Here is a 25,298-nt window from a genome sequence, read left to right as displayed (position 1 = left end):
TTGTTGAAAAGGGTCCCTGTGGATGACAATCAGACCAGAGAGAGATTCTGCTGATGCACACTGCTGATTTCCATCCCTGTCAACCAGGGAAAGAGTCACCCTGATCAGTGCCCTCCTCCTTCAGCCATCATAACTTCTGTTGGTCCACACTCTTCAGGGGCACAGGAGGACAGGTTAAAATAGTCATCCTATCCTCCTCAAGGTCATCTAAACAAGCACTGCCATTTAAATCCTTCCCACACGAATGTAAATCCTAACAAAACAATAAACAAAAGTCTCAGATACAGAAATGAATACAGGGTCACTGAGCAGGACGTTCCATATTTTTAAAGCTGTTCTGTTCTCTGTGAAGAACCACAGTCCCTTCTTGCAAACATCATACTCAAAAAAAAAAAAGTATTTATTCCATATTCATAGAAAAATACACTACTTGTATTAAATGTCCTTGTCCTTAGAGGGAAAACATGAAGTTTAATCCATATTCTGCAGCAAATTTTGAAGTGGTGGCAGGTGGAGAACAAATTCCCAGTATGGGAACAAAGTTCTTAGCTCAGTGCTGTCCTTCAAAAGTCAAATATAAGAGTTGGTGTCCCGGTGTTTCCGTTTCTTGCCACATTTTCCAAAATGACTGTTGAAACAGAAGGGGAGAGGGGTATAAGTGTGAAAAACCAGGCAAATATATAGTTCAAGTTGTAGTCCAAGCTGCAGTACTGAAACATTAATTTTTTCCATTAAAAATTTCCTCTTTCTTTTGTTTTTACATTGAATCTGGCAAAAGTTGTTAATGTGATATTCAAAGCCTCTCCTTGAAACTCATTTATAGCACTAGGACCTCAAATTATTTAGCCAAGGTGCAAATATTCCCCAGATATCTGTAGAGCAGTCTGGCTTGCCGTGTGCCAGGAGTGCAAAAGCTGTGCCTAAAGCTCTTCAGCTATAAATCCATCTCATAAGTGACTTTTAAATGACTTCACAAATTGTGGGATTGCATCCATGATAAGGGGCCCTGCTTCACAGGATGCTTGGACTGAGGTAATGGCTGGTTTTTTCGAGCAGAGAGTTGCAGACTATGCTTTGCAGCGCCTCTCTTGTGCACTGTTGTTGCTTTTTGCTTCCAGAGATGCATAGGACAACTTTGTGTCTCTATAAGAAAAATACAGGTCTTATCACCATACATTTTTTTAATAGCCTTCCTTAGTGATAGTGCAAAGTTCAGGTTTCTATTGAGGAAAATACCACCTGCTCATAGCATCCACCTAACCAGGGAATTTACTTTGACACTGGAAAACGTCAATACTTTATGACAGTTAGTAAAGTTGGAGAACATCCCCTGGAAACCTCACCCAAGTATAAGTAAGAAAATACATTTCATACCTTGGAAGCTGCTCCACATCCTCCACTGTCTCTGGTAATGAGATTCCCTTTGTCTCTGGTAAAAGCAATACTAGGATGCCACAGACAGCTGCAAGAATACCTACAATGGACATTGAAGAAATACAAAAGCAATAAGGACATTGTTACTTTTTTTATTTTCAGCATTTATCCACTGAGAAAAGTTTATTCAGATTGAGTTTGAAGTGAGATGTTTTACATGTGTCAGCTATTTCTGATTAACCTATTCTAATCAAATACCTGTATGTAACATTAATTTAGCCTATTACAAAATCACTTGAGGGCTAGGAGCTCATTTGCAGCCTGATCTCTGCAAAGGGAGATCTTAGAAGCCAAAAACCCGAGGTAAGTGCACATGGGCAAATGTATAAAAACAGCACTGGAACCAGGGTGGTATTTCTCATGTAGAACAAATCTGCCTTTTCTCAAAGGGCTCTGTCATGTAGATGTATCTGTGTTTCCTGAAACCAGTGGGATTTTCCTGAATACTCTCTTCTTTATCCATGGCCAAAGTAAATGATGTGGTTCAGAATAAAAGCTCCTCCTTGGGGAACAGCATTCAGATACAATCTGAACTAGGAATGGATATTTTGGAATCATTTCCTGCATAGATATAATTTATACAATGTATTAAGTCAAAAATAGAAGGGCTGGAGCAAAAAATCAAATGTTCCCTGAGTGGTGCACAGCTCACTCTGATCCTGATTTTGTAGCTGTTTACTTAAGACAGAGGGAATTCATATGTCCCTCAGAAGCAGCAGAATTTAATAATTAGATAATGCGAAAGCTGTACTATCTATGTATTTTCTTGAAAGAATGGTAATCTTTTAAAAGATTAAAGTCTTTTGTCTTTCCAATTTTGTTTTCAGCTAAAGTTGTCACTGGTGCAAATTTCCCCTCTTATTCTATCCTTTTCATTTTGATTTTTTCCAGTCACATCTACCTCCTAGAAGTCTGGTTTAGCCACAGACTCCCATGCAGTTACAGAATCTAGCTGAAAGGCTTCTCAGTCTTAAAGCACTTCACATAGTTTCTTTTCTGCTGCTTCAGCAGAGTTACCTAAGCAGACCTGAGCTCTTCCACGCTGTGCAGAGAAATCACCTTTCACCCATTTGCCATTCAGCCTCTTGCTCTGGGCATGAAGGTGGAGAAGCACTGCTCTGTGGGGGAGATAAGGCCACATACTGCTTTTGACCCAAAAGAAAAGCTCTGTTAGGAGAAGGACATTTAAAGCAAAAGTATATTGTAAATTAAATCTTACTGAAAATAACTAGAGGTAGCTCCAACCAAATGGCTGCTAATCGGAAAAGCAGGAATGGGGCTATGATCCCACCAAGATCACACAGACTTGAACACAGGGAAACACCAAAGTTTCTGCAAAAGACAAGAAGTATCAGGTATTAGAGAGGTGCTACCAAACAGAATAGCCAGCAGTTTAAGGAGTAGAATGTAGACTTAGCTCCAAAACTATCTCTTCAGTATATGCCTTCCACATTAGGCAGTGGCTATTCAGAGTGGGAAACTCTGGAGACAACCAAGTTTAACCAAAGGACAGTGAAATAGGAAGTGGTGAAAAGCACGGGGAAAAGTTGAAAGATTCCTGGGAGCTTTTGACGTACCTCAGTGTTGTAGGGTACAATTCACTGTTCACTAGATAGACAACTTCAAAAGCTATTGTGATGCTCAGTCTTCCCAGCGTGGCAACTGTTGTTTTGAGCCATGGGATATCTGTTCATACAAAAAGAAACACTTCTGCATGAAGTGTGCTCTGCCACACCAGCAGAGCATTTCTGAGAGCCCCAGGCCTGTCAGCAGAAATTATACCACAGGAACACTGCAAATCCGACTGAAAGGCCACTGCTGTAGGTATCAATCTGTACTGGCATTTATTGCTTTCAAACGCCATGTGAGGCTGCTTTGGGGAATTAGAAATCACTAGAGTTGATTGATTCCAGATGCCGGTGGGGCATAACAGCATGGGTGGGAGAATAACCATCATAAGCTTCCATGACCACATCCAAATTATGCTGCAGAAAGGAGTATTTTTCTATAGAGAGATGTTATGCTGTAAGAAACACTGTTGAGTCACCTCCCAAAGCCTTCTGACCCCAAGGAAAGTACCTCTAAATCTTCATAGAATCATAGAATCACTTAGGTTGGAAAAAAGTTTTAGGACCATTGAGTCCAACGGTTTCCCCAACCCTGCTATTCCACCACAACACCATGTCCCTGAGTGCCACATCTACACATCACTTGGAAACCTCCAGGAAGGCTGCAGTAAAATCATTCTCCCTAGAGCAGTCCACTTATCCTTTGTGATTTTTCTAGCCACTCCTAATTATGCTAGTGCTGGTCATCCTCCCCTCCCATCATACCTGGCACAGGCTGTACCTGGCACTGCCCTGTTGGCTCTGCCCAGCTCTCCCAGCTCCACTCAAGCTCTGGTGAGCAGCCACTGCCCTGAATACATCAGCAGGAAGCCCTTGTACATCAGCAGGGATGCAGTGGCCACCCACACACAGCAGGGCAGAGCTGCCCCTCTCACTGTGAGCAGCCCCTCTCTGGAGATCTTGGTGCTCTCTAGAAGTGCATGACAAGGAATGTGACAAGCACTTCTGTCACACTCTTGGAAGGAGGCAGTCTTCTGCGTGGTCTAAACATGACTAGGCAGGCAGGGAGGCAAGTGAAACACCGAGCCTGAACTTGGCACAAAGGGGAGCTCTGCCACTGGAGGGGGCTCTGGCAGTGATTGTGTTTTTTCAAACCTTCAGTGCAAGAACAAGAAAACAACTCAGTTTTCTCTGAACCAAAAATGAGACACTTGGGTTTTTTTCCCTTCCAAAACAACCAAACAAACCACCATCAAACTTCATCCCATGTTGCAAGACACTGCTTTTGCCCTGAAGTCTTCTGTTTTCAAAACTATATAAGAAAAACAAAGGCTGGAAAGAACAAAACAAATCCACATCATCTCCATGGCATCCCTTCAGTCCATCAGACTCCCAAGGTGATGGTGATGTCCCTGTGGATCCTCCCTCTGCCAGGGGACTCGAACTGTGTGAGCAACATAGTGTGAAGGGGCTCAGATCTGAGAGCTACAGTTTTTTCCATCGGTACAAACAGACTTCTTTAAAGCAGGACTTGGACCTCAGGTGTCCAACTGTAAGTATCTTAATCCCAAGGCTGTCCTCTCCTGCTGAGAGAAGCCCCATGATACACCTTGAGAAACTAAAACCTCTTAGGATGGCCAGGACTGTCCCTCACTTTGACAGGAACAGTTCAGGGGAGGAATAAGCCTTTCTGATGTCCATTGAGCTGCTGGTCCCCCGCTACAGTAAGGCAAAGCATAATCCTATATACAATTCAAAGCACCTCCAAATGCCTCCCTAGGGATTAAAAAATACAAGCAAAACAAAAAAACCACCAAACCAACAAACAAACAAAAAACCACAAAACAAACAATAACAAAAAAACCCTGAAAAAAACCAACAACAAGAACCAAAAAAAACCCCTCCAAAAAACCATGGTAGGGAAAACAATTTAAAGAAAGGAGACAAGTGCTGGGCAGCCTTTGTGCAATATCAGACCTTTTCTCTGTCCTTGAAACCAGATAAGAATGGCTTAATCAAAAGCCATATCTTTCTCCCAGCCTCTTAGCATTGTCCAAACCCCTGGGAGAGTGAGGGCAAGGCAACAAGCTCTGAGATGCCAACCACAGCCCCTACATTGTGTTGAGGTTTGCATTGTTTTGTTTGTAAAGGAAAAGACTTACCAAGATGACTCACCAAAATCACTGATTTCCTACATCACTAAGTCTGTTCCAGGTCAGGGAATGTATTTTCCCATTATGTTTGCATATTCTTCCCTTGCATTTGGCTTTACAGAGAGTGCAGGGCCTTTACAGAAGTTTTCTCAAAGGCTATTCCCAGCTGTTGTTCACAACCCATCAAAGAGATGGCTGTTCCACGTGCCAGGGAAACAAGGTGATGTGCTACATACAGATTAGGGGTGCTGCTCCACATCTGGGTGCTGCCTGTATCACCAGATGCTTTTGCTTTTACCTGCAGCTCTGTGTGGCTCACTATCCTTGCTCAGGAGGTGACATTGGCCTGAGGAGCCTGTCCCAGGGCAGGGAATTTATTACCTTCTGGCAGGAAGGCAGTGATGAGGCACGCCACACTCGCCACGATGTTGCCCATGGCAAAGGGCAGGCGCCGGCCAATGCGATCCATTGTCACTATAATGAGGAAAGCAGAGGGCAGCTCCACAGCTCCTGAGATGAAGAAGTCCAGGTAGAGGTTTCCTCCGATAATTCCCAGGCGCATGACAAGCCCTTGGTAGATAAGGGCACTCGTGAACCTAAACAGCAGAAGGAAAAAAGTGTTGTGAGGCAAACAAATGGTTGCAAGCAGCTGAAGAAACCATAAAAGTCACAAGGGAATCTTTCCTCAAGACCCCCCACCCAGATAACAAGCTGGACTGACATAGGCACTCACCAGGCATACATCAGGATGAGTGTGTTCCTCCTCATCTGGGGAGTCCTCACCAGGTCCAGAAAGGAGGGGTTGCTGACCTCCTCGTTGCTAATAGTGATCTGAGGAGACAAGTGAGCAGCAGTCAGCTGTCAGCAGTCAGGCAGGAACTGGTGGGGATCCATAGGACAGAGAGAGAGAAACGGCAAGCGTTTCTCACAGCGGCTTGTGAGAAGTTTAAGGGAGCTGGAAAGATGTGATAACTTGTTGACTATCAACAATTTGCAGGTGCTGTTTTTCTACTTTATTTTTCTGTTCCTCTCAAGGACAGTGCGTGAGAAAGATGTTTCTGTTAGTTAGCCAACAGAATAGAACCTATCGTACCACTCTATAAAAACCACACGGTTCTTTTGAATAAAGCCTTCTTTGCCTTTCTACCATCCTGCCTCTCACCTGTTCCTACCCCAACCTCGGCGTACAAGTGACACACTGGGACACAGTTTCTGTGTAAATACAGTGATCAGCAATATTCCAGTCCAGTGAGCAAAGGTGCTGGCAAGCCAGTGTGCTGCTCATAGCACTCCAGAGGAGTGCACAGGTGTTGGAACAGCTGATAACTGGATATAGCTCTGGGCTTTCATTAATGATGATTGTGCAAAAATCAATTTAAAAAATCCCCAGTTTTAGCTTGGGAACGGAAAAATTATTTCCTCCTTGTTGACCTGGATTTTCTTGGAAGTTAACAAGCAATCACTGTCACATCAGGGCCACTGGGCACAGAATAGCCTTCTGCCGGGGTGGCGGGGACAAGGAGATAGGGTAAAGCAATGGGCTGAGGGAAGCATGGAGAGAGGGGCTGAGCAGCAGGCAATGGGCTTGGGAACATCACTGGCAGCAAGCTGGGCAGCAGGAGGAAAATGGGAGTGAGAGAAAGAGCAGATCTATGACAATGCTTGGGTGCTACAAAATATTCAACCAGTGAAATTCAGAGTGCCCTATAATACACACACACTGTGCTGAACATGGCTTTTGCCCTGAAAAAAATAACCTGCTAAGTATGAATTAATGGTTCTCACACTGCCCACAAAGTAGAATAAATCTGCTCTCAGCTGCCTGCAATACAATCTCAATGAGACACTCAGTGAAACTACTGGTTAGAAGGTTTAACCCTAACAGAAAAGAGCAGGATTTCACACAGTCCTGTGTTTACCCATTGAAGTTCATTGCTGTGGACAGCACAGAGCCAGAATACTAGCAGGGCCAAAAAGGGATTAGTTATATTGATCTAGGCTGGTTTTATACCCGGCCAGCAGTTTTTAACTGAGCCAGGTGAAAACCCTTTGTTCATATGGTCATTTGGCAAGTGAGGAAGACACAAGGAAGATAAGGCAGAGGCAGTTTCAGGCAGGCACCAAACATGATACTGCCCAAGAACTGGCAGCCACAGCTGGGATTGCTATCAACTCTCAAAGCAGCTGTGGGGAACATGGGGTTAAACCTGCTGTGCCATTTTTAGAAGGATTTTGGGCAGCCTTGCTGCTTTAACTCCCCATTATTGACCCCTCCTGAGAGGAGGCCTAAGAGGGCAAAGAGAGGAGCAAACCCCTCTCTATTACCACAGCACTTGCTGCTTACAGAGGTGCAGGAGCCCAGGCCAGAGGAGAGTAAAAAGACAGAGAAGCTGGAGGTAACATGCAGATCCATGATGAGAACACAAGTAAAGCCAAAGGCATTGCCTGAGAGTCTCATCAGCACAGCTAGGGCTGAGCCCAAAGCTTTCACCCTTTATTTGTTTTATTTTATCATAAGGTAGCACAGCTGCTTTTCAGTGAGGTTTGGTTGGACGTGTTTACACATGACTTTTTCCTAACTGACTGACACAAAGCTTTGTAAGTAAGACAGAGAAACCCCACACTTGTTTGAACTTCCTTTCTACTCCCTCTCACTTTTCTTCTGTAACCAGAGCCAAAAGTTTTCTTCAAAGCACTGCCACTTGTGCTGCATGCCAGAGCCCTTAGTGGGGCAGGCTGAGGTTGCTGGGTTTCTGCACTGCTCTTGGACTCTCTCATAATATGGTTATAAAGCTGCCATGTCTGTTGTTTATAAGAACAGGCTGCCAGCCATCAGTTGTGACTTTGTGCAAATATGGTTTTAGATTTCCAGAGAACTAAAGATAAATTCAGCACAACTGCCACTTGTATTTTTATGTCTTAATAAAGTCAAAATAACCCCCAGCATGACTGAGCACACATTTTTTTATAGATGAAGAAAAAAAGCACTATGGAGAGTCAACACTTTGAGGGGAAAAAAATCCCCTTTTTGTTCTTTGAAGTCAAGGAGAGCTTTGCTATTCACACCAGTGCAGTCAGGAATTCAGTGACAGGGCCCATGTTTCCAAAGATTTGAAAACCCTGGATGAGCCCTTTATAACTTCTCTCACATTTTCATGTTCCAGCAAAATTACATATCACTTTTCCCAAAATTTTTTTGTGTACATAGTTCTACACATGCTTAATTCTTCATGGGCCATGCAGGCTTATACATACTGGATGTGTATAACATTTACATATGTAAGTTAATGTATGCAAGAAATACATATGTCTAGATATGTTGTATAGGGTAGGAAAAAATCTGGAGATAAAGGGACAGGTTTTGATCCACAATTCTCATAAGAAGTAGCTCTACTCAGAGGGTCGCAGTTTATTCTGGTTTTGGACAGAGACCAAGAATTAGAAAATTAGTTTGAAAAGACTCTCTCCATGATAGGATAAATATGAGCAACTGGAAAAAAAGGAATTTATAATTTCAAAATAATTTAATAAGTTCTGGTTGGGGTTGACCTACACCAGTGTCATAACTCACAAAGCAAAAACAACAAATGTTTATCCTTTTTCGTATAAAGGTCATCTGTGGTTTCTGCATGCCAACAAAAACCCAAAGCTGCAACATCCAGAGCCGTGTAAGACACTTGGCTGATGAAATTGATACAGACATACTGGGAAATCTGAGCCCAAGTGCATTGAGGAATAATGCCTCTCACTTCTTCCTGAGCCTCCACACCTGCAGCACTTAGCCTGAAATTCTGGAGCTGTTTCATGAAAGAGAAGTCTGATACCAGTTAATGTGAGAAATACCCTAGGTCCATTACCTATGCACTTCCTGGAGATGTTCTCTTTCCCCTGGGCACAGCAAAAGGATGACAGAGATTCTATATTAAATAATCCTAGGAACAGATCCAGTACAAATCTGGATGTGTGGAGGTTAATCTGTTACAGCTGCGAGTGGCTTAAGGTCATGAGCATGGATACTTTTGAAAAAAAAAAAATACAACTTTAAAGAAAAAACAAGGAAAGACACATCTTTCTGACATGATGCTTTGAAAATGCTGATGTTTAGAGAGGAAGTGGGTGTAGGAATGTGGGGCTGAACGTGGAGAGGAAGCTGCAGAAGCACAAACGTCCTGCTACATGACTTGGGGCAACTTGGCACTGCATAATTCTGACCTGGATGTGGGAATCACACTGGTGTATATGCCCCAGCAAAAGACTATAGATTCACAGAATCATAGCAAGGTTTGGGTTGGAAGGGGCACTAAAGTTCATCTAGTTCCAGCTCCCTTGCCATGAGCAGGGACACTGTCTATTAGGCCAGGTTGCTCAAAGCCTTGTCCAGCCTGGCCTTGAACACTGTCCAGGATGGGGCATTTACAGCTTCTCTGGGAAATCTGTTCCAGTGCCTCATCACTCTCACAGTGCAGATTTTCTTCTTAATATCTAATCTAAAACTGCCCTCTTTCAGTTTGAAGCCATTCCCCCTTGTTCTGTTCCTTCATGCCCTTGACAAAAGTCCCTTTCCAGCTCTCTTGTAACTCTCCCTCAGGTACTGGAAGGCAGCTCTAGGGTCTCCCTGGAAACATCACTTCTCTGGGCTGAACAACCCCAGCTCTCTCAGCCTCTCCTCACAGGAGAGGTGCTCCAGCCCTCTGATCATTCCATAGCCCTTCTCTGGACTCACTCCAACACCTTTATGTCCTTTCATAATCTCACGTGGTTTAACAAGGGGTTTAACAAGGTGCTGCACCTGGGTCCAGGCAACCCCTGGTGTCAACACAGGCTGGGAATGAACAGACCAGGAGCAGCCCTGCCCAGGACTTGGGGGGTTCTGGTGGGTGAGAGGTTGGACATGACCCAGCAATGTGCACTTGGGTCCCAGAGAGCCAGCTGTATCCTGGGCTGCATCAAAGCAGTGTGGCCAGCAGGGCGAGGGAGAGGATTCTGCACCTCTGCTTTGCCCTTGTGAGACCACACCTGACTGCTGCACCCAGGACAAGAATCATAGAATGGCTGGGCTTGAAAGGGACCACAATCACTCCAGTTAACCACATCTGTTCCCACTGAACCATAAGTCCAATGCTGCAGTAATCATGGTCTGAGCACCAGACATTTGCTACCAACACAGGACAAGCCAAATGCTGCAATGTCACAACAGCTTTATTTGCATTAAATGCATCAATCCTTTCAAGTTCTGTCACAACCTCTGGCCAAAGGACTGTGTCTACTTTGTGAATAGTGATCTCAGACAGAGCTTCTTCAGCTGTGAACTTTGCAGCATATTTTCTCCCTGTTGGCATGGAAGCAAATTTATACTTGAAATCTAATTTCCTTTTCTCTTAGAGTTGTGAAAGGAACTTCTAGAAAAGGAGCCAGGAAAATGGATCATGCTATCTCCACTCGCTCTGTCAGATGAAATGGCAACTGCTATGAAACACCATTGCCCCTCAGGTTAGTTTCTGATATTTCTCACAAGTTCTTTGAGTAGGAGTGTTACAAAAGAAAGACCTGATTCCTTGTTTTGCAAACTTATATTTTTCAGCCTGTATATTTCCAGCCAGTTCATTTTTCCCATCTTGCAATTAACAAAGTAGCTGTGTGACTGACAACAAACTGTTCTGGTGTGACTCTTCAAGAGTGCTGTCCATCCCTTAGAGAGAATGCATTTTAACACCACTGAACCTTCCAAAGCTTAAGAAAGCTTTGGAAAAACCTCTAGCTCAAACACATGACTGTACCTCTGAGTAATGGGGTGAGAGAAATTTCCCATTGTGTTTTGCAATGCTGCGCATGATTTTCAATGCCTTCTCTCCTTTTTTGCGTGTCAGGAGCCAACGTGGAGATTCAGGAACCACCCTGTAGGAACACAAAAGTTGTAAATAAGGCTTTTACCTTATAATATCATAAATAAGCCAAAGTCTTTTATCTTTTACCCTGTGTTAACACAAAACACAGATTTGTCAGTTTTTGGGACACAAAAACTCTTTTGAGGACTGCTTTTCCAGTCAGCCTTCTGTAAAATATTTGATCCTAGTGTGCAAGAAAGAAGAAAAGAGACTACATCAATACTCTGCAAAGCTGAAAAATCAGAAATTTTAATATTGTATCTGCACATTGGTTGTCAAAAGTATAACCAACAAGCAAAGAAGATTCCTGTAGAACAGTAACAATGAAAGCCAACACTAAACAGGTAGAGTAACACGTACAGGCAGATCAGGAAGTTTCTGGCTGTATCACTGTAAGATACACACACACAAACTTACTTCTTTTATAAACTGAACAAAGCAATGTCACTGATGGCTGCTTCAGTTTCTGCTACCTAGGGTTTAGATGATTCACTATTTTAAGGTTCACAGCAGGCAGTGTTTAAGGAAGCAGGGTTCAGGAGGAGGCTCCATGGGTTAGTGCCTTGGGATCCATCCCACAGGACCGCTGCACTGAGACAGGTGTTTACCATGGCTTAGAGTTCTGCTTTCTCACCAGCTGTGCTGCCCAGCTCAGGGGACCTGAGGGCAAGGTCAAACTTTAACTAAGTAGATAATGGGAGGCAGAAGTGGAGTCTCATGGCTGATGGGAAAAACCAACTTCGGTCAAGTTAACCTTATAAACAGTGCAGGGTTGTGTGAAGGGCCAGTTGTGGCCGATCAGAGAGGCAAACTGTGGGCAGAAAAACTAGAGTAATGTATGTCTGTGATTCACTAAAAAGGAATACAAATTGCAAAGTCAACAATGTGTAAATATCTTCCTCCTAACCTACATCTTCCACTCTGGAGACTTGGAGCCACAGCAGGACTCCTGAGATGCTCAAATAGCAATAGCAATAATGACAAGAGCAATGACTGCAACATTACCAATAGTAGAGCAGGAAGAGGAAGTTGGGCAGTGAAATGGCCAGCTGGATCCCCTGCCAGGTGGGAATCAAGTATGCAATTCCAGGGAGAATTATAATTCCCAGGGTAAAGAATATCTGAATCACAATTCCAACCATCCGCTGATCGGAACCAACGATCTCCGTCACTGAGCAGAGACAAAGCCACAATAAATAACACAGAAACAAACCCAAGCTGAAAATAAATTATTAGAGGTGACATATAAGGGAGACTTTGCTGTATCAGGCCACAGTTGTGTCTAGCCCAGCATTTTGTTTTCAGTAGTGTTGGCACACTGAGGCTGTCCAGGGCAAACACGAGTGACACCTCCTCATCAACTCACCCACCCTTCTCCAGCCAGAGGGGTTTCTGACTGCATGTTTGCTGCTGAACCACATGGGGCCACAACAGGAGGTTGAGACTGCATCATGATTATGCTTGGTGGGAAATCCTTAGCACTCTTCCTGGTGCAATTTTGGCACATGCCCCAGACAAGGGGATCCTTCAGGCAGAGGCTGCTCACAGCATGGTTGCCCTGAGGGTAAGGTATGATCCAGTCTGGTTTGTTTATTTATTAGGAAAGCTTTAGTTTTTGTTATTTGGGGTTTTTTAAAATCATTTGGTGGATTTTTAATTTTGTGAATGTGTCTAATAGCTCTGAAATCTATGCTCATTTTCAGGCAATATCCCATGGCCATGACATCCACAACTGAGGTGAACAGTGCATGAAGAAGTGTCTCCTGTTTTTTTCCAAAACTATCTTCACTACAACACCTTCAGAGTAAAAGCAGAGTGTTTCACCTTGCCTTGCAACACATAGAAAGCATTTTAATTTGGATTTATTTATTTATTTATTTATTTTGCTAAAGGAGGCACAAGTTTACAAGTAACAATGATTTGTTTTGGCTGGCAATGCAGAGAGATATGGCAGCATGACCATTTTTATTGAGTATCCATCGCCTCTGCATAGCTCAGGGGCAACTCTGTGGCCTAAGGATTGCTGATAGCACTGACCCCAAAAGAGCTGGATTGTATTTTTCATACATACAAAGGGAGTTTATTGGGGCAGCCTGAAGCACAGATCAAGAGCTTTGGGAATGTATTAATAGCAACCACCCTCCGGGTGCAAACAAACCTATGAACTGTACATGCATGTTTCTTAAAAGATGTTAGGTTGGCAAATACTCTGGGTGATCCCAGGAGATAAGAGTCGATCCCTGAAGGGATTTGGAAGGAATCACTCTATTCAAGAGTTAGGCACCTTGCTTAGGCCTGCAGTAATACAGTGTTCCTGAGGTTCTCAGGATCTCTGAATCTTTCCCTAAAGTCAGGCAGCCTGATCTGAGCATTGAAAAACACTCCTTTCTGTTAAAGCTTGGCCATTTTAAGGAAGACCTGGATCTGTCATAAAACATGTTGCTGGTTAGAGCACTTGCCAAAGTCTCAAGTTAAGATCTCAGTTTAAAATTAAGCCATGTGCATGGAAGTAAGAGGAAAACCAGCTTCTGGTACTTTCTCTGGATCTTGGACAGGAGTTGCTCAGCAGTGTAGCTTAGCCCCAAAAAAAACCAAGGTTAATTTGGGCTTTAGGTACTAAAAGGGCTAGACTGGTATGTTTGCACATAGATCACCACAGTGCCCCCAGGTCTCACTGTAAGTGTTTATGTCTGGTTGCAATTCTGCTCCCATTCATCTAACTTCCACCAGGAATTTTAAACACTTGTCACAGGCCTCATAGACAACAGCAATGCTACAAGCTTTTGCCCTTTTGCCTAATGATGTCATCACTATGTTTTGGGTTGTAACAGTAGATCACCGAATGGCTGGTTTTATTTTTAAGTAAATCTGGCATCCTGTCTCTTGCAGGATGCCTTCCTCAATGTCTGGCTTTTTCATGCTTTACGACTGCCTTACTGAACCTGGCAGTCATTCAAGACACCACAACAATATCCTTTCCTCATCAAAAGGAAGCTTGCTGTGCAAGGAGCTTCATTGCTATAGACTATGGACTGATAAATTACAATCTACCAAAGATTCTGTATCCCTGCTGCCTTGATGCTATTTATAACATAGCTTCCCTTTCTTTTCCCATTTCAGGAAAATAATAATCCTAATATGGGCCCTGGTTTCCAGCCTTGACACTAAACTAAAGAATGAAAGCAGCCAGCCAAGCTGTCCTCCCAGTGAGGAGAAGCAGCTAACTCCTCTGAGCATCTGTGTAAGACCTTCAGACTCTGCCAAAATAAACCACATCCCTCTTTGTGTATCCGGTTTGTTTGGGGCTCGCTCTGTAGATTTTTTATCATCCTGGTGATGTATGTAACAACAAAAACTTTATATATGAATAATCCGCTCCCTCACCTCTTAATCACTGGAGGACAAGTGCATTAACCAGGGCGGATTTGGGTTACTCTTTGTCTGCTGACTCCAAGGGCCAGTGCTTTGTTCCCAAGAAAAAACAGAATGACAAGCGGATGAAGCCAGAGGCTTTGTCCTCCAAAAATCCCTCACTTTCCCTAATCAAGAAAGAAAGAGGGTAACAGCTCTCACCAATCACGTAGCATGTCATCCAGGTTCCCTTGCCAAACATGCCTTGGAGAAACCGGAAGATCAAAAACACAGTAAAATTTGGTGAAAATGCCACTATGATACCACATATCCCAACCCCAAGGCAGGAGAGCAGGTAGATGAGGATTCTGCCATATCTGTTGATAAAGGAAAAGAAAGCAGAAATCATCAATGGTGCCTATTAAATACCCTTCAGTAAACATCAGTCAGAAAGCTCCTCTGAATGCTCCCTTTTTGTTTCTGTGTCTTTCTGCCCTTTCTGGGTCCAGATGCGCACAGAAAAGTTTGGAAACCACAAGAAAAACTCATTTTGTGGTATTTTAAGCTCCAAGCAGGACCAGTAAGCACAAATGCATAAAGTTTCCAGCCCAAATCAAAGCAAAGATTACATTGGCTGGGTTTTGTTACTCATTTTGGAGATATTTATCCCAAGAGAATTAAACCTGCAAAACATTGACACGTGCCTACTGCAGGTGATACTGAGAGTGGCTTCACCTCCCAACAAACCAAAGTATGAGCTCATACTGTACCTGTCAGCAGCATAGCCCAAGATGAATGCCCCAGCCAGGAACCCCAGATTGAGGATGGCCTGTGAGAGATCCAGCATCCAGGCATTGCCACACACCAGATCATACTGTGGGAACAAGGGAGAGGCATAAACACCCAGGTGGGTCATTTGTCACCCTCAGGGCAAAACATTACAGAACTGCATAGGTCCACAGGGAGGGGGAAGAGGAAGAGGAAAAGGAAGGGGAAGGGGAAGTTCAAATTTGCTAGCTCAATAACAAGCACTGGTGGGCCCATAGCAAGAACTCTTAAAGTGGTCATGAACAGGGAGAGCTCCTCCTTGCCAAGAGGATGCTGCCTTTCATACATCAGTTGTCCAGATTTAGAAAGCAAATCACTCTTCTGCAAACACCACTGTTAAATATGGTGCCAAGGCAAAGTCCTGACTTTGTTTGGTGCAGAATAAGGGTCCACAGCTATTGCCAGTGAAAACAGCATCTTATAGAAATCCGTTAGTTTAGTTATTCTTCTTGGTGCCTTCTAGATAAAAGCAAAAACATGTAGTCTCCAAGGAAACTGAAGACAGATCTCAGGTCAATTGCAGACACACTGAATATGTATTTTCTTGCTGAAGCTTTCCCAGGCTTTTCTATTCCTTATACTGCAGCATCCGTAACTCCCTAGCACTACTAACAGGGATGGGGGTGGGGATGAGAGAAGGCAAAGGGAAGGGAAAAGTGGTTGAGAGGAAGGAAGGGACTGTGAACTAAAACTAGAACTAAACTAAAATGGAAGTAATTCTATGGCATGGCAATGGAAATTACTGTAGTTGTTTCTGGAGAATAATGAAATTTAGCCACTGCAGACCATATGGGATTTGGGAGGTTTCAATCCATACCTGGAGTAATCTTTGCAACAATGAGGCCTCAGGACCCAAGGAAGCCACAGACAACAGCAGCTGCCAGCATTTACCTAGAGAGACCCTTTTGCTTTCAGATGTGAGCTATAATAAACTTTTAACTGTCAGTAAGGTGCTGGTTGCTGAAGCACACACAATGTGCCACATTTGTGCTCACCAGCACATGACAGCACTAATGCTCAAGCACTCTGCTTGAGCAGAGTGGGCACAGGGTGGGCTAGAGAGACAGCAGCCTCTTCAGCCATTCACAGCTCTCCAGACCCTAAAATGTTGTGTCGTGTGCCCGAGCTCCATCTCAGCCCATCTGCATGCTGAAATGCCCAGAGTATTATCTAGGCCTGAGATCCCAGAGCTCTCAGATCACACAGGACATACAAGGGGCACCTCACAGGCGTCCAACCTGATGGATGTCCCACTTCCACCGAATTTAAACAAAGTCATGGTTTGATGTCAACCCCATCACTCCAGGGAGCCTGACTGGCCACCTGTCAGCCAAGTCAAGCTATGAGCACCTGGCTTCCACTTCTGTAAATCTTGAGCAAGAGCTGCAGAAACCTCTGAGAAGAATAAAACCTGCTCTCAGTTGTCATACTCAAGGGCAATTGCAATGCTTTCCTAAATTAGACTGGACATGGAGCAGCACTTTCAGATTTCAAATGCTGCTTAACCTCTTGCTTTTTGAAGCTATGACAATGCTAGCAAATGGTAAAAAAAAAAGTATCTTTGGAAAACAGTGGGGATTTATGAGAATGACCATTAAAAGAAGATTTTTAAAAAACATAATGCAATTGCCTGTGCTGATGACAGATGTTGGGACTCTCCTTGACCCCTTTTCAAAAACTGAAAAAACCACATTTTTTTAAAAATTATTTTATCTCTCTTTACTGTAAACAAGCAAGGAATAAACTATCATGAAAGAAGGCAGGAGAACAAATGCATGCCAGAAAGGAAGAGGAAAGTATCTTTAATGGAGAGGATTCTTTCATCTGTGCAGCAATTTCCTACTATTTATGCAGCAGCTGAAACAACCTCTACACTAACAATGTAGTCAAATATTGTATGTATTCTGGGAAATAGTACCATACAGGAAACTTCCTAAGGAGCTAAGGGCTCTTTGTGAAGATTAGAGACAGTACACTAACTGTTCTCCTAAGTTAGACCCTGCACTTTGTCACTTTCTAAGTATTTAAATAAACTCTGATATAGATAAGCACTTCTGTTTGCTTGACGTAGCACCTAGCATTGAAGTCATCACTCTGCTAATGTCTTGTTTTTCATTTGCAAACATAACCTTTAGAGGGGAATGTAACCTTTAAAAGAGAACTGAACACCCCGCAGAGACCTTTTCTTTATCCAGGCTGCCTGTCAGACCCTCTTCAGTGCTTCAGCTGTGACCCGCTTTGGTTGTGCATGAAAGTTATCCCTCTATGCATCCCGTGGACAAAAATCATCTGCAGCAGGCTGCCTCTGTTTTCAGAGTGCCTCCAGTCAGTCCTGTGTGACACCCCTCCCAAACACATCCCACGTTCCTTGCTAGCAGCCCCCTCAAAAGGCAGCGCCCTGGTGCCTCCTCTCTCCTTCTGAACATTCATACACCTGTCCATGCACAGGCTGATGTTTACACTGCTAAAAATGCTAAAGCATTTATTGCAGTGCCAGAGGGCAGGGAGAGAAGGATGTGAAAACGTGAAGTAAAGCCTTAGGGTTTCCTTCCCCTGATCTTAAGGCTATTTGTTGTTCTGTACAGCGCTGGCTGCACCCCAACAGACCCTGTCAGAAACCAGTGAGCTGGCTCCTCACTGTAATCACCCAGCAAGTGACCTAGCTCAGCTGGCCAGCTCCAGCTAAGGGCACGTCCTCTTCCTGGCTTTGTTGTGCTCCCAGCCAAGCCCCTCAGTGCACTGGTGCAGGCACCCAGCACAGCCCTGCAACGCACCTCTGCATTCAGTCCTGGCCCCACCTGCAGGATTTCTGTCCACTCTAGGAGACAAGCCACTGTGCACCTGAACACACACCCTTTCCATTTAGGGAGCTGATTTAAAAACTGCCCAAACTGGGAAACAATCCACTTCCTCACTGCTTCTCTCTTAGCCTTGACGATGAGCTGCCATTGTAAGCAGAAATGAGATGCTGCCAGCACTGACAGGCAGCAGGAACCAGCTCCTTCCAGACATTCCTCTAGAGTGCCCTTAACAGATGGAAAAAACAGTTCTGTCCTCGCTGCCAGCCTTGCAGTCCATGCAGCCAGCCACTGCTGGTTGGAAATACAACCCTGTCATGAATGTCTGCATACCTGCTGAGGCTTGGACACCAATGAGATGCTCAGATTTACAAGGGCAGTGCTGTGACTGGAAGGAACAGTGCTGGGTGCTTCACTGATCTATAAAGGAGCAGCAAACCACCTAAGAGAGACCTCTCTGGGACAAGGAAGAGGCTTTGCACTGCTCCCTGTAGCTCATCAGTGGTGCAACCACTGTAAGAAGGAGTGGCAACTGGATGAGCTTGTACATGACTAATGACTGGGAAATATGGAACTGTGGCAACTTCTCCTTTCTTCAAGGCCAACATTTTCCATTTCACTTTGACCTCCAGACTAACCACAAACTTGTAATTCCTGGTACTTGAGTGACCTTTATTCACTTCAGCAGACATATCCCTGTAGAAATATATTGTTTTAAATCACAACATGCCATTAATAGCTCCTCAAAATGCAGCACCCTTGGGGAGGAGTTTTGAAGAGCTTTACTGCCTGTTACAATTTAATTACAAAACAATGAATTAAACTCTAGGTCAATAAAGAATTTTACAGTGATTCCCCAGCCCAATTGCAGCAGTATGTCCAGAGCCCAGGTACACATTTTAAATGGCATTCATAGAGGTGACCAAAAAGAGTTTGGTTTACCCTTTCACTGCCAGTGACAAATGGTCCAGGGAGATATTCATAGTTTAAGGAAACCTGGGGAGATGCTGACTGTTTCTACATGTTCCTCAGTTGTTGCTGGGCAGTTCTTCTCCTTTTCTTTTGTCCACTGGCCTTTCAAGCTGCTGTCTTTCCTACACCCTTACTGCATCGAACCCCTCTGCAAGTGCATGCAGTGGAAAGGGAGAAATAATCTTCTTTTTTGCTTTCTGTTAAAGCTTCTGGCAGAATGCTCAGGGATGAAGCAACTGTCCTTCTCCATGCCTTGTTTCAAGCTGAGCACTAACCAGGACAAGAGGTGTCAGCCACCACCCTGCTGCCAGGGCTCTGAGGCTCAGGGCCTGAGGGACAGGTTAGTTTTGAAAGCTTTGTAAGTTTCCCTCCTCTCCTGTGCATGACCAAAAGCCCATGAACTTTGTGTCCCTGCCACTGGGATCACCTGTTGAGTGTCCTACCACAAAAGGCCTTTTCTGTACTTCTCCTTTCCCTCTGTCTCTTGAGGAACAAAGCAAGAAGGAGGGAAAGTCTTCATCTCCTAAGGGGGGAAAAGCAGCAACTGTCCTCAAAATAATCAGAAAAAAAATTGAACCCTCAACTAGTACCAGGGTTTGATGGCAGTGGAAGAAACACAGCCCCACTGGCATGACCCCTGCAAGAACTGCTCCAGCCCCGCTCACACAGAGAAATCTTAGTCAGAGTTTCATAGGAAATTCAGCAGTTGCTCCTTCCTCTGCTCTCTGTGTGCCCTTTCCCTTTTTCCTTCCCCTAATTACTATTAATCCCACCATGACAGTGAAAATAAGAGAGGATATACTGCCATGCCAATAACAGCAGTCACACTAGATCAACAATTTGAAGGTAAATTGAGTTGTTTGTTCCCTTGGAGGAGGATAGCATAAGGATCAGCTGTGCTTTTTCCACCCTGAGTTTGACTGACATGTTATCTCCTTCCCTGAGGGACTAAAAACCATGAGACAAATGTTATTTTTTTCCTCCCAGGTTTCTCTGCAAATGTGGACTGGTATTTTCTGAGATGGCTGGCAAGCAGAGAAGTAAGAAGAGTGATTCCCAGCAGGTGAAATAGGCTGTGTTCACATGATTATTTGTCCACCTCAGATCTCACACTTCAGCAACAAAGTATTGTTAGGGCTCAAAATGGCATCATCTACAGTGTGAGGCTTTGCTGCAGACAGGACATATTGAAATCTGTCCCTTCTGCTCAACTCCTGCCAGCAAAGGCTGCCTAAAATATGCCCATCTGTGCTGTAGCTGCTGCTGACCACGCAGATCTCCCTCTTCCTTTCCTCCACCTCCTCAGGCCGTTTCACTGCAGTCACAATTGTAACTCCTGCCCGTGCCTTGAGGAGTCACCAATGACAAAAAGGTCTGAAGAAAATGGTTCTTCCTTTGCACACTATTTCCAGCCACCCTGCCACAAAGTGCTTGGTTTGTCTCTCAGGGATAATAGTGCAAAGTGCCAAAGCCCAGCAGTCTTAAAGACCAGTGACCCCATCTTCAGCACAGTTTCCTGGAAAAGTTAGGTTATTGACTTCTGTGTGTCCTGGATAGATGGGTCCTTCACAAGGCTCACCCAGCAGGACTTGGCAGGCAAAACACTTTCTGTTTCAAGTGCTATGGAGGTCAGGGGGTGACCTGGGCTCTCCTCCAAAGCCCTGGCCCAGAGCATGAGGCTGTGACCCCCCAGTCCACTGCACCCTCCCAGCACATCAGTTGTTTCTCCATCTCCATCTGCTGCACAGAAGCACAGCCCATCCCTTCCCTCCTCCCTCTGAGGAGGTGCTGCTGTCACCAGCCCTCCCTCCTGAGCAGTGCCAGCCACCTTCTGGGACCAGCATCATTTCAGATGGCACCAGGTGGCGTGAGTCAGGAATTGATTTACCTTGATTATTTACCCTGTCAGCTTCCCTCTCCAAAAAAAATCTCAATAGCCACTGCATTCCCATCCTGCTGCTGACGCAGGTTCACAGGGAGATATGCAAGGCACACTCAATGAAACCACAGCTGATTGCACTGGGCCAAGGTTCTCTGCACAGCTCCATCACCTCGACTCAGCTGTGTCTCAAACTGATATCTTGAAACCTTTATGTCAACCCAGGTCTTGTTTGCTCGACTCAAACACAGTGCAGGTTTCTGTGTGCAGCACCAGTGACAACTTTCTCAAATCTGGATTGCCCTCACAGAAAAGCCTGACCTAAATCAATGGAGCACAGAGACCCTTGGCCATGTCACTGCAGAGGTTGGGACTTATTCTCAGAGCCCACTGGACACCAAAAGATGTTAAGAGGGAATCTTTAGCAAAACTGCATTGTCCATCACTAGAACAAGGCTTTGCCAAGTTCTAGTGATGGGCGATGGAGTTGCTCCTGTGATGATTTCTTAATAGAATTTGCTCTTCTCCTCAAATGCTGAAGGAGGAAAGTCCTCTACATTCTCCCAGAACTTCAGCGTACCCCCACCACTGATACTTGGGAGTCCTGCAGCAGCAGATGATGCAGCAGGCACCCTAAGCAGTGCTTACAAAGAAGTGTGTGCTTTGTATCAATCCACACTCCCCTGTTTCCCTTTGCCTCTTTCAACTGATGCTACTGTGAACACCTTTGCATAAGACAGCTGTCTAAGATGAGAGAATGGCCAGTGGGCAGCATGAGCAGTCAAGTCAGGTAGCACAGAGCCATTTTTTCACAGCTCCTCACAAATCAACCACGTGATTTAGCTCCTGAAGGGTGCTCAGAACTTACTGCAGTAGCCTGTGCTTTGGCTGCCACACCTCCTGTGTGATATGACTTCTATCCAAAGAGAAGGCTTTACATGCCTGCTTTTGCCCCCTGAATCCCCTGGCACACTGCAAAGCCACACTGGAGCTGTGCTTGCCATAGGCCTGGAAGCACTCCTTCAGTACACTGACTTTTCCCCCCCTTCTCTCTCCTTCTCCCTGAACACATATCCTGAGACTGTTTTGTAACTCCTCCTTTTGACTTTGTCTCCCTGCTCACTTCCACTGCTGATTGAACAAGACATGCCAGAAATCTTTAGCTGAAAGAAACATTTCTGCAATCATGGACAAAATGAAGCATTTGCAAGTAGTTGGATAAGAAAAGAAGTCTTTGGTCAGCTAATTAAACAGAGCCTAAATTGAGTCACGCTTTGTTAGAGACTCAGCTGGGCGAAAAGAGACTAAATTAAATCTGTCATATAAATTGTCTTTGCTGGGTATATAAATCATTAATAAGATATCAAGCCCCTTTTAGCAGCTGATCTCAGAGCAATTGAGTCAGGACATGCATGCCACAAGCCTCCTTTTTAGATTAAGAAATTGAGCCTCATGGGATATGATTTATCCAGAAAATGTTGCAAAACTTGGAAGAGGTTCCAAGTTGTACAGGTCACAGCCCAGCAGCCTCCATCTGAGGTGGACCTAGCCAGCAAGAGTGTCTCTAGGAGTCACAGTGACACCAATGGTGGGACCTGCTGCCCTGGCAGAGAGGAGAGACAGTCCCAGCCTTGTAGACTGTTACTCCAGGGTTTTCCCAATATGCACCTTTGGGGGCACAGGTGGGAATGCTTGCCCAGTCATCCCTTCATTCCTCCTCCCTTCCCTGGTCCTGAAAGGTCTCCTCAGCAGAGAAGAGCAAGAAAGTGAAGATGGATGAGGAGTTTGCCTGAGAACATTGAACCTTTCACTCCCATTTATTGCTGTAAGATAAATACTGCTTTCTTTTTCCCATAGCTGAACCCATTGCTGCTGGAAAATCACAGTGGCTCTGTTAGATACACAAAGTGCTGCCATAAACGGACTCTGAGCATGATCTTATGGACACATGCCTTCACCTATAGGAAGGCTGAAGGGGGAAAAGGGACAACAGAAAAGGAATCTCTATATTTTTATTTTTAAGGTCTAACTCCTCGCAGTTCCCCAGCAGAGGTACCTTGGAGGCAGCTATATAAACTTCCCACCATGTCCATGTCCTATGGATTGTTCCAGAGCCAAGCTGCAGCTCCCAGGCACCATTTGTGTACCCTCCCTGCCCACCCAGCCCTGCCTTCCACTGCCAACGTGGGCAGAGACACATCATTATTAGGGACCAAAGTTTGACACCAACTCCCTGCATGGCATTTGCAGCCCTCTGAGCAGCCTTGATTTCACAGATCATACACAAAAGCCAGATCTGAACCTTTGCTCAGGGCCAGTCGGGTGCTCTGATTTCTCCTCTCCCGGGCACAGACCCTGCCTAAAGCTGCTCAGGTTGCACACGGTGCTCAGGGAACAAAGCTGCTGCTCGGGACAGCCCGAGGCTAACAGAGGATACAGCGGTCCCATCTGGATGGGAGAAGGATGCTGAGTTGGAAGGAGACGATAAGCATCTCCTGCCAGTGTTTGCTCAGGGCTTTGCCTGCTGTGCCCTGCTCCCTGTTTTGGAGCACACAGCTCCAGTGCAAGCACCCAATTAAAAAGCACAGCAGGAGGCTCACCAGACAGGGAGGAACCAGAGCCCTCAACTGCACATTTTGCAGTGCACCTTGAATATTTCTGAGCCAATCACTCCAAGCACACTTTGGATTTTTCATCACTGCACGAGTGACAATTGCTGTCAGAATGACCCTTAAATACACACTCCTAGTGTGCAGACTGTATTCTGAAGCCAGACCACAGCACACCCATGGCACAAGTACAGATTACACAAAGGATCTCCTAGGAAAGCATCTTCAGTGACCTTTTACAGCCTCATTAAAAAATCACTGCATTTGCCAGTGCTTTCCACTAGTGATAGTAGCCTGCTGTTCTCTGACATCGATATTCAGGAAAAGCTGAATGTTAGCTTTGGACAAAAACGTGTGTTTGTTTTTTTGGTTTTTCTTCTTTAGTAAGCACAATCACTTCTGCTGACTCCTGCCAGATCTCAGACAGGCAGTCTGCCACCTGATGTTTTTTATTACCTGCAAACTTACATGTTCAATACTGGAAATACAGAGAAGAGATTATCGACATTGATCCTGGTCATAGAGTACACTTGGAATTTACACCACCAAAGCTGCTGGCCTGAGACTGAGCACCTGAAGCCTCAGCTGCGAGGATTTAACTCTGACTTTTAATCTGACGTTCCTCTACAGACAGAGCAATATCTCTGCAGGGCATTCGACTTTGCATGAGCACTTTGAACAGCCACCTTTCATGCCAGCTCACCTTTCCCTAAAAGCTCGGTGCCGGCACTTGATCACACTCATTGTCTGGATTTGCACTCAGAATTAAATAAATCTGCAAAGGAAAACCAGCCAGCAAAGCAACAACCCTTGCATTGGCAACCCCATTTTGTAAGAATACCCCTCTGGTCAGAGGGGGGGTGTTTTCCTTACCTCGCTGACAATGGACGAGCGGGGCTGTTCATAGACCCAGTGACCGTGGCACGGGGCGAGCGGCCGGCTGCCCGCGCTGCGATTGCCATCGCGGCCGAGCGGGCTGCTGCAGCTGGCAGAGGCGTCCCAGGTGACATCCAGCCTCTCGCACTGCCCGGTGACGGACTCGTTCCCCAGGTGCAGGGGCAGTACCGTGAAGTTTCGCTCCTCTTCCAGTGTCCAGCCACATCGTTCGCTCAATTCAGCCGCCCCAGGGATCCTGCACCAGAAGTTGCCTGGCGCTCGCCCAAGGAAAACTACGCTGGCGAACAGGGAAGAAAAAGTTATGCCTGTCTGGCTAAGGAGGAAAAAGACCCTCTTTTGAAATCTTCCAAATTCCCCGGCCTCCTTCAAAACCTCATCAAAAGATGGCATTATGTGAGGTGGTCTGTCCACTCGCAGCAGCCCGAGAGATGGCAGAGTTTTCGCTCACGCTTCGCACCGGCTGCCGGCACTTCCTACAAACGGGACGGTCTCGCCTCCCCTCGCTCCTCTCTTCTCATGTGCACGCACAGACGGACAGACAGACAGACGGAGACCCGCGGGCGTGCGATGCCGGCGGGGCATGAGCGGAGGCGGAGCGGGGCACGGCTGCGGGCGGACATGCGGGCACACGGCCGGGCACCGGGCTGGCACCGGGCTGGCACCGGGCTGGCACCGCCGGGCAGCAGTGCGGGCTGAGCGAACTCACGGACTGCAGGAGAAGAGAGAGGGGCGTGCTTTTCCTATCCATCCCGAATGTTAAACAGATTATGTAATAAACCCCGTTAACTCCTTCGGGAGGGGCGAGCCGCAAAGGGCAGCTCCCGCAGCGGCTGCGATAAATTACTATGTAAAGCAGAATTAAATGGGAAAGAGCCCAGGAGCTGTTGCAAAAAGCATCAGTGAGTGATGCAGGCTCTCTGCAGG

General features: G+C 45.3%; 1 protein-coding gene across 1 annotated transcript; it reads right to left on the bottom strand.

Moving 5' to 3' along the window:
- Positions 1-376: 376 nt before the first annotated feature.
- Positions 377-25,091, bottom strand: SLC22A3 (solute carrier family 22 member 3). The gene is made up of 11 exons (XM_059842038.1): positions 24,351-25,091; positions 15,162-15,265; positions 14,614-14,768; positions 12,046-12,211; positions 10,933-11,050; positions 5,889-5,986; positions 5,537-5,751; positions 3,012-3,120; positions 2,654-2,766; positions 1,375-1,474; positions 377-628 (listed from the first exon to the last, which is right to left on the bottom strand). Exons 1-11 carry the CDS (start codon positions 24,762-24,764, stop codon positions 571-573), a joined length of 1,650 nt encoding a protein of 549 aa, XP_059698021.1. The 5' UTR covers positions 24,765-25,091; the 3' UTR covers positions 377-570.
- Between the last annotated feature and the right edge of the window lie 207 nt (positions 25,092-25,298).

Source organism: Haemorhous mexicanus, chromosome 3, assembly GCF_027477595.1.
Source record: "Haemorhous mexicanus isolate bHaeMex1 chromosome 3, bHaeMex1.pri, whole genome shotgun sequence".
NCBI classification, from domain to species: domain Eukaryota; kingdom Metazoa; phylum Chordata; class Aves; order Passeriformes; family Fringillidae; genus Haemorhous; species Haemorhous mexicanus.
This window is presented reverse-complemented; position numbering and strand designations above follow the sequence as displayed.